The sequence below is a fragment of the Orycteropus afer genome, unplaced genomic scaffold (genome assembly GCF_000298275.1).
Source record: "Orycteropus afer afer isolate SDZICR_OR568_19922 unplaced genomic scaffold, OryAfe1.0 scaffold00031, whole genome shotgun sequence".
NCBI classification, from domain to species: Eukaryota; Metazoa; Chordata; class Mammalia; order Tubulidentata; family Orycteropodidae; genus Orycteropus; species Orycteropus afer.
Window position 1 is genome coordinate 10,088,902 of NW_006921618.1, and position 10,193 is coordinate 10,099,094.

Sequence of the window (10,193 nt, forward strand, 5' to 3'; positions counted from 1 at the left end):
TCTGAAATTGACCAAACATGCAATTAATATGTGTTGATCGCTACTGGTGATTGGAATGCAAAAGTTGGAAACAAAAAAATCACCAGCAGTTGGAAAATATGGCCTTAATGATAGAAATGACGTTGGAGATCACACGATTGAATTTTGCAAGACCAACGACTTATTCATTGCAAATACCTTTTTTCAACAATATAAATGGTGGCTATACATGTGGACCTCACCAGATGCAATACACAGGAATCAGATTGACTACGTCTGTGGAAAGAGGTGATGGAGAAACTCAATATTTTCCGCCAGAACAAGGCCAGGAGCTGACTATGGAACAGACCATCAACTGCTCATATGCAAGTTCAAGTTGAAGCTGAAGACAATTAAAGCAAGTCCATGAAAGCCAAAATATGACCTTGATTATATCCCACCTGTATTTAGAGACCATCTAAAGAATAGATTTGATGCATTGAACACCGAAGACTGAAAACCAGGTGAGTTGTGGGGTGACATCAAGAACATCATCCTGAAGAAAGCAAAAGGTCATTAAAAAGACAGGAAAGGAAGAAAGACTGAAATGGATGTCAGAAGAGACTCTGAAACTTGCCCTTGAACAGAGAGTAGCTAAAGCAAATGGAAGAAATAACAAGATAAAAGAGCTGAACAGAAGATTTCAAAGAGCAGGTCGAGAAGAGAAAATCAGTTATAATGAAATATGCAAGACCTGGAATTAGAGAATGAAAAAGGAAGAAGATGCTTGGCATTTCTCAAGCTGAAAGAACTGAAGAAAAAAATTCAAGCCTCGAGTTGCAGTATTGAAAGATTCTATGGGCAAAAGATTGAATGCTGCAAGAACCATTAAAAGAAGATGGAAGGAATACACAGAGTTGCTGTACCAAAAAAGAACTGGTCAATGTTCATCCATTTCAGGAGGTAACATATGATCAAGAACCAATGGTACTGAAGGAATAAGTCAAAGCTGTGTTGAAGGAATTGGCGAAAAACAAGGCTCCAGGAGTTGACAGGACACCCATTGAGATGTTTCAACAAACGAATGCCGCTCTGGAGGTATTTACTTATTTATGCTAAAAAGTTTGGAAGACAGCTACCTGGCCAACTGACGGGAAGAGATCCATATTTGTACCCATTCCAAAGAAAGGTAATCCCACAGAATGTGGAGATTATCAAACAACATCATTAATATCACATGAAAGTAAAATCTTGCTGAAGATAATTTAAAAGATGCTTGCAGCAGTATATTGACAGGGAACTTCCAGAAATGCAAGCAGGATTCAGAAGAGGATGTGGAACGAGGTTTATCATTACTGATGTCAGGTGGATCTTGGCTGAAAGCAAAGAATGCCAGAATGATGTTTACTTGTGTTTTATTGACTATGCAAAACATTCGATTGTCTGGACCATAACAAATTATGGATAACATTGAGGAGAATGTGAATTCCAGGTCACTTAATTGTGCTTATGAAGAACCTGTCCGTAGACAGGAGGCTGTCATTTGAACAGATCAAGGGGATACTGCATGGTTTAAAATCAGGAAAAGTGTGCATCAGGATTGTATCCTTTCACTATATTTATTCAATCTGTATGCTGAGCAAATAATCCGAGAAGTTGGACTGTATGAAGAAGAACTGGACATCAGGATTGAGGAAGACTCATCAATAGCCTGTGATGTGCAGATGACACAATTTTGCATGCTGACAGTGAAGATGACTTGAAGTACTTACTGATGAAGGTTAAAGACTACAGTCTGAAGTGTGGATTACCCCTGAATAAAAAGAAAATGAAAATTCTCACAACTGGACCAATAAGCTGCATCATGATAAATGGAGAAAAAATTGAAGTTGTCAAAGATTCTATATTTATTTCCACAATCAACACCAATGGAAGCAGCAGTCCAGAAATCAGACATCATATGGCATTGGGCAAATCTGCTGCAAAAGACCTCTTTAAAGTGCTGAAGAGCAAAAATGTCTCTTTGAAGACTATAGTGTGCTTAACCCAAGCCATGGTATTTTTGATCGCCTCATATGCATGTGAAAGCTGGATAATGAATAAGGAAGACCAGAGAAGAGTTGATGCTTTTGAGTTGTAGTGTTGGTGAAGAATACTGAAGGTACTATGGACTGCTAGAAGAACTAACAAATCTATCTTGGAAGAAGTGCAGCTGGAATGTACCTTGTAAGCGAGAAAGGCCAGACTTGGTCTCACCTACTTTGGTCTTGGAAGGAAGACTGGACAATCTACTTCCGTAGTGATACTGCCTTGGAAACCCAAGGAGGGGTCATTATGACTTGGGGCTGACTGGATGGCACATAACAAACAACAATAACTTTGGTCATGTTGTCAGAAGGGTCCATTCCCTAGAGAAGGATATCATGCTAGGTAAAGTGGAGGGTCAGCGAAGAAAGGGAAGGCCCTCAACGAGATGGATTGACACAGTGGCTGCAATGATGTGCTCAGGTATAGCAAGGATTGTGAGGCTGGTGCAGGACAGGGCAGTATTTTGTTCTGTAGTACATAGGGTCACCATGAGTTGGAGACGACTCGATGACACCTAACAACAACATAACAGATAATTGATCTTTGATGTTGCAAAACATGTCTTGAGGAAGATAAAACGGGACATTGTGACCTTAATTTCTCCTTATCCTCATAACCAAAGTGTATAGTTGTAGGGTCAGGTGACAGGTACTGGGGTGGAGTGGGCAGAGCTGGAGATTAGGAAATCTGAGTTAGGAAGTCCCACTGGTCTCCTTGAGCAAGTCTCGGGACTGTTTCCTTATCTAAACAATGAGGGCAGTTCTTGTGATATTTAGGGCCTCTTTCTTTCTTCCCTTCCCCATTGCTGTCCCCCTCCTCTGTGTACTCTGTTCTCTACTTAAAGCAGAAATAAAGTGTAACTGCAGAAGGACAGAGATAGAAAGTATGAAAGTGACAGCATTTAATTCAATGATTATTTCTATCTAGTTTTATTTTCCAATAAATATTTATTGAGTACCAATGTGCCAGGCACTTGGGCATCTTTTAGGTTAAAATGAGAGGACCCACCCATGAAAGGCATGCTGTAACTTTAAGGAATCACAACATATGAACATGCAAATCCATCTTTAAAAAATGACAGCATTTCTTTGCTTTACAAAAAGAGCTGCTTTCAAATAAAATTTGATTTTCCAAGATGCAGTTCACAATGAGCTTTTCAGAAGCAGTTCAGTTCTAAGATATCAACCAGATCCCTTTGGACTCTGTGCTGGGTCCTTGATGAGCACTGAGGACCCAAAGGCGAACACGGCTAACTCATTATCTCGTGGGGAAGATGAACTAGTGAGTGCCACTTAAGACAGTCTGTGATATGGGCTATGACAGAGGGTGGACTTTGTCTTTGGGGCCATAAAATGGAGTATGTTGAGAAATAACAGTACAAATAAGATTGTAATGACCTGATATCACTGAGAACTACTGGTACTCTGCAGGAGCAGTATTCAAACAGAATTTGACTCAACCAGGCTAACGGGCTAATGGCTAACAGGGCAGGCTTTGGAGTCAAATAGATCTGAGTCGGAAACCCCAGCTTTCACAGTATGACCTCAAACAAGTGACGTTGCCTCTTGGAGGTATCCAGATACTAAACTTTTTCATCAGGTTGTTGATCTCAGATGATGATGTATATCTAATGATCAAGTTTAACACGAAAATTAAGAATCTCAGCCTTGTTTACTGTTCCAATAGGCTCTAAGACTATGATCAAATGTGTGTAAAACCATAATAACCTTGAGTCTCTTTCTGTTTCTAGGCATTAAAAAAAACAGAACAAAAAACGTCAAGCAGAATATATAAAAATGCTGTAGGGGTGAGGTCTGACCTCTTCTAACTTCACAAGGGGAAGAGAGAATCATTGTCTGCATCAACAACCCAAGGCTGATTCCTGTCAGGTAGAGGCCATACATGATTCCACCCTCCAACCTTTCACCAATTCTGACACCAACCATCCCTCCCACAGCACTCTCTACTATTCTGTTTTCCCCAACCCCCCAAAAAACGAAACTCACTGCCACCGAGTTGATTTTGACTCATATCGACCCTCTTTGGGTTTCTGAGGGGGTAAATCTTTACAGAAGTAGATTGCCCCCTTTTCCTTCTGTGGAGCAGCTGGTGGGTTTGAACCATTTCAATGCCTACACAGAACTCACAGACAATACTCATGATTATGGGGCTTATTAGGAAAGTAACAGGTTACAATTCAGGATTAGAAGTGACTCAGGATTCAGTTCTTCAATCAGGACAGCCTCTTCTCAGCAGTGCCCGAAGGCTCTCTCTGGCCCTCGGCCTCTTGGCCTTGCTGCCCCTTGGCTTGTGCCCTGCTTGGGCAAGTATTTACAAAGTTCTTTAGTCCTGCCTCTAAGTGCCCAGAGGCACCACGCTCTGCCTCAGCCCCAAAGTGCTCAACTCTAGCTCTGTGAGTCAGAAAATCTAGCTCCACCAAGTGCCTGGATGCACCCTACTCTGCCAGCAAGCCTCCTGCCTGAAGGCAGACAGCTGTCTCCCTCAGTGGTCCAGAAGCCCCCCACGCTGCTTCACGCTTGGTTCAGCTGCTGCTTCTGCTGCTGCCATTTCTCGGCTGCTGCTTCTCACCATCTCTGACCATCTCCAGTGTTACCACTTTGTTTCCTAGATCCAAGAGGTTCCCAGCACAGGGACCCTGAGTCCAAAGGACGCCTTCTGGTCCCCTCTCTTCTTATTCTTCTTCTTCTTTTTTTTTTTTTTTAATTTTTATTGTGATTTGGGTGAAAGTTTACAGAGCAAATTCATTTTCCATAAAGCAATTCACACAGATTCTGTTCCATGACATTGACTGCAATTCCCTACAATGTAATAGCTCTCTTTCCACTTCCTCTCCATGGTTATCTCTTCCCTGTGTCCTTTCCTATGCATTTCTGCCCCCTTGAGCTATCTCCCATGATTGATTGTTCTCAGGAGTGTATCTACCCGATGTAAATGTTCACCTTATATGCTTGTCTTTTGTTTGGCTGGAAGCCGTGGGAGTGAGTTCAAGTCCAGACCTGAAGGGTAGCTAGGGGCATTAGTCTCAGGGGTCTCATCAGGCTCTATCAGACCAGTAAACCTGGTCTTTTTATGGTTTTGAGTTTTGTTCCAGATTGTTCTCCCACTCTATCCAGGATCTCCTACATTGATCCCTTTCTGAGTGGTTGATGTGGTAGCCAGGCACCATCTAGTTCTTCTGGTCTCATGATCATATAGGCTGAGGTTCACATGGTCCACTAGTCCCTTGGACTAATTGTGTCCACATGTCTTTGTTTTTCTTCATTCTTCTTTGCTCCAGATGCAGAGAGAACAATTGTTGCATTTAGATGACTGCTTGCAAGCTTTTAAGATCCTCATTGTAGACTATTGTTTTTGTGTAGTATGTTATGCCAATTGAACTTGATGTCCCCTGTGACCATGGAACTGATCCCACAGTGCTCTCGTCTCTTCTTGGTAGTCAGGTCCCCCTCTACTTTGGAATAGGCTCTATTTTAAGCCTACCAGGAAGGCAAAATTTACCAATCCCCTCATTAAGGGTTCCATATATTTTGCATAGTCCCATCCACACAAGTGCATCAAGCACCTTATTTATGTTATTAGCATGCTTTTCAGTCCTCTTGGTGGGCCATAAGCACCTCACATTTGCATAGGCCAACCCAGTCCTTTGCTGGGAGTTACAAAAAATATGGCTAGAAGGGCCATATTAAGTAACTGACTGTACTGCACAGAAGCCAAACTAGTTGCTTCAAATTCTAAGTACACCTGACATTGACTTGCTGTCAATAGCATCATCATCATGCAGCCCAGTGTCTGGAACATAGTAAAACCAAACCACTTGCTGTCAAGTCAACTCTGTTCACACCGACCCCATGTGTGTCAGAGTAGAACTTTGCTCCATAGGGTGTTATTTTCTTTTTACAATTTATTTTATTATTGTTGTTGAGACTATACACAGCAAACATACACTAATTCAACGACTAGTGCACGTACAGTTCAGTGACATTACATTCCTTGAGTTCTTCCTTTTCTGAGTTCCTGCCCCAACTCCTTTCCCCTTCAGGCTCCTATCTAATCTTTGAAATTGCTGTTGTCACTTTGATCCCAAGTAGATAGCGTAATGCTCAAGGCAGATATTGTTTTTTACTAGTTTAGCTAAAAGTATTGTTTGGTTTTAAGAAGACCAGAGAGGATATTTTGGGTTTAAGTTTTGCTCCACAGGGTTTTCGATGGCTGATTTTTTGGGAATAATCACCAGGCCTTTCTTCTGAGGCACCACTGGGTGGACACGAACCTCCATCCTTTCAGTTGGCTTAACCATTTGTATCACACAGGAGCTCCAGAACATAGTAAAGGCTCAATAAAAGCCAGTCATCATTTATGACTGAAGCACATAGCAGGTCTACCCTACCTAAAGTTGCATGTCCCAGTTAATCCCTATCACACATGTCTGTTGATTTCTGTCACTGGACCATCTGTGAACATCTTTGTTTACTTGTATGCCTCTTCACTGGCTCTCTCCCCACCTGACTGTAGAATATAAGCCCCATTAGACAGGGGCAGAGCCTCATTTATGACTGGACGTCCAGGCCCTAGTGGAGAGCCTGGTATGTTTTTGTGAGATGGATGATGAATGAATGAATAGTGGAGACATTCTCCTATAAGTATTTAATGAAGACATATTTACTCAATATCTTTCCTTTTATTCCATCTGTAGTCCCAAATACTTGCATTAGAATTCCTCAGCAATTCCCAACCTCCCCCCACCCCACCCCAGCAATTTACCTTGCACACTGCTTTAAGCCTCTTGGTAGGAATTTGGTCTCCCTAGTATGTAAAATATGAGCACCCTGGGATCTTCAAGAGCATGGGGCTGTATTGTTACTATATCTGAGATGGGGTGCCATCCCAGTGCCTGGCACACAGAAAGGGAATGTCCTCCTCCTCCCACTTAGTCTGCTTATTATACGTTATAGGGCTTCGAAGGAGGCTAAGGGGACTGAACTGAGAAAACAATGGGAACAATTTGGGGACTTAGGAGCTCTGGTAGCGTAGTGCCTAAGACACTTGACTGCTAACCAGAAGGCTGGCAGTTTAAACTCACCAGCCACTCCTTGGAAGGAAGATGGGGCAATGTACTTCCATAGTGATACTGCCTCGGAAACCCAAGGAGGGGTCGCTATGAGTCCGGCACATAACAACAACAACAAAAAAAATCTGCTAATATCTTTATTTTTGGAGCTTGGTTAAACAGGGCTATTGCCTATTCCCATTGGCTCCACCTAGTAGAACTTCACAAGGTCAGTGAAAAACTGAAGATTCTGTGTCCCAAGCAATCACAACTTCTACTGTATTCCCTAGGAACCTAAGAGGTCAAAGTGATTGTGAGTACGGATTGGCAGTGTGAGGGTAGGCCCTTGCCCTGGTAACAAGATGTCCGGAGCTGGAAGCATGTCAGTCTCCTCTGCAAGAGGTGGATCAACAGCCTCATCAAATCCCATTTCTTGGTTGTTAGAGGACAAGAGGAGCCTGAAGGTAGGGCCTACCATATTTGCTTTCACAGCTCCAAGACCAAGGTGATCCCAACAATTAAGCAGCAACAAAGGGCGGGCTGGCTGGCTGGCTGGCTGGCTGGTGCATACCCAGAGTTCCCAGGAGAATAATCCATTCTCAGATTTCCTCTTGCTGGACCTGAAGATCTCCTCTGTCTCTCTATGTTCTCTGGAGGATATAGGCATGAAACTATCTTTCTGGGGTTCCTCACCTGACATAGACTGAGGCTGTCACAGGCCATTTTGTCTTCTGCCACCCCTTGTAGGGCCTAGCTAATCAAGAGTAGAATGCCCTACTCACACTTCCAGGGGCCAGTCCCAACACTCATCAGTGCAAAGGGGTACCCAGATTCCTGGGGTGGTTCAGATAAAATGAGGCAGTCAGGACTGCTCATCTGTCCTCCAGGGAGTGAAATGGTTTCTGACTTGGGTCATTTAAAATTGGGAAAGAGGCCTCATCGGTAACCAGAGCTGTGCAGACCTCTGGAATCTGACCACTGGGTGATTTTCACATCAGCTTCTGTCTCAGTGACTGAAAACCTTGGGGCCTCTTCTTTTCCCTCAGGCCCAAGGCCTTGCAGGTACTTCTTCCAGCGGGCCAGGCAGTGGTGGGCAGAAGAGCGGATTTCCCCACTCCTCAGGGCATAGATGACAGGGTTGACCATGGAGTTGACAAGGCACAGCATGGAGCAGAAGGCGAAGACTTCCTTGACCTGGTTGCTTAACTTGGTGGCCAGGCTATATACCATGAGGGACAGTACTGGGAACCAGCAAATGAGCAGCACAGTCAGCACCACCCCCAGGGTCCTGGCCAACCTCACATCCAGCCTCATCCGGGCCATTCCTGGCACTTGCCTGCCCTGGTGCTCAGCCAAGCTAGCTACATGCTGATGGGCCTTCCAGAGGACATGGCCATAGGTGTAGATGATGCCAGATAAGAGGGAGGAGATGAACAGAAGCCAACCCAGCAGATAGTTATTGGGGATCAGTGGGAAAAGCTCGGAGCAGGGACTGGGACAACAAGTCCATCCCATGAAGGGTAGGTAGGAGACCAATGCTGAGAGGACCCACATGATGCCCAGGGTCATCAGTGCCCTCCTGTGGGTGAGGAGAGCTTTGTATGCAGGTGGGTGGTGCAGGCAGAGGTAGCGATCAATGGCAGTGAGCAGCAGGCTGCCCACAGAGGCTGTGAAAGTCATGGTCACGCTGCCTATCTTGAGCAGGAAAACAGCATTGGAATCTACTCCATGGAAAACATGGAAATTTATAAAGTTGAAGGCAAAGACCACACTGGCCAGGAGGTCAGCCCCAGCCAAGCTGCCAATGAACAGGTAGGAGGGCTTCCTACGGAGCTGGTGGGAGGACAGGATCAGGTAGAGCACGGCTAGATTCTCCAGGGCACTTAGTAGGCCCAGAAGGGTACACAGTACAGCCACAGCTATTCTTTGGGTGCCATTCAGAATCATGTAATCCTTCATGAGGTTGAAATCCAAGCCATCCTTGGAGACATTGGCATCCACCAGGCATCTCTCCATGGGGTGGGTCCCTCAGCTTCAGCCGAGCTTGCCAAGATGCTTTTGCTGCAGTATAATGCAAAGAAGAAGAGTCTTTTTCAGTTAGCACAATAATGACCTCACATAATAACTGATTCTCCTCAAATCCTTTACTTGCATGGCTGGATCATATGTTGAAATATCAATTTTTATTTTGTTCCCCTGCATTGCGCCCTTTTTCCATTCAGGAGGAGAGCCAGATGTGTACTGGTTGCCTCAGGGGAAGTATGAGGAATGCAAGAAGCAGATGTGGCAAGATTTTTGGCCTTTTGTTTTCCAAAAGACTAACCCTAACAATTCCCTTTGAAAGTAAGGACAATCCCCAAGGTTCAAAAACCAAGATAAAATGCAAACCAAGAAGAAATGGAATCTGAAATCATAAAGTTCACAAGTTTTTTACATTGGTGTTTTGTTGTTTGCCAATTTTGGTAAGTAAGGTGGTAAAATCTGAAAAACTAGTTGGGGACAGGACATGAGATTTGGGCTTCACACCAAGTAGGAGAACTGCCTGATAAAATATAGGAGTCCAGTTATATTTGAATGTCAGATAACCAAGAAATAACTGTTTAGTATAAATATGTGTCAGATTTTATTTTCTCCATTCCTTTACATGTGTGCATGCATGTACATGCATGAACACACACACACACATACACACACACACCAAAAAAGCAAACTCTGAATTTCTCTAGAGGGATACACTATCCAGGTCATATAAGATTTGAACAAATAAAGGCCCAATGGAATATTTTTTTTAAATTATATAATACCCAGAAATTTATTAAATATGATTAAACAATAAGGAATTGAAAGGAGACTAGGTAGATTTGAAGTAGAATCAAGAAAAATTTCTAGAAATGAAGAATAAAGTCATTGAAAAGGACATGCTTAAGAGCTAGGTTATAGAGCTGAACAGACCAATTGAAAAACATTGATCTAGAAAGTAGTTCCAAAGAAATATCTCAAAATGCAGCATAAGGAGACAAAGAGATGAAAAACATAAAACAGAGGTAAAAAGGCATGAAGAATTGAATGAAAATGTTTA

General features: G+C 43.2%; 1 protein-coding gene across 1 annotated transcript; it reads right to left on the reverse strand.

The window, feature by feature from the left end:
- Positions 1 to 8,050: 8,050 nt before the first annotated feature.
- On the reverse strand, positions 8,051 to 9,130 carry CNR2 (cannabinoid receptor 2). Its single transcript, XM_007935719.2, has one exon. It carries the CDS (start codon positions 9,128 to 9,130, stop codon positions 8,051 to 8,053), a length of 1,080 nt encoding a protein of 359 aa, XP_007933910.1.
- Positions 9,131 to 10,193: the final 1,063 nt, after the last annotated feature.

Bases quoted from the DNA above. Each gene is read 5' to 3' on its own strand.
- CNR2 (XM_007935719.2), bottom strand. From the start codon at position 9,130: ATGGAGAGATGCCTGGTGGATGCCAATGTCTCCAAGGATGGCTTGGAT.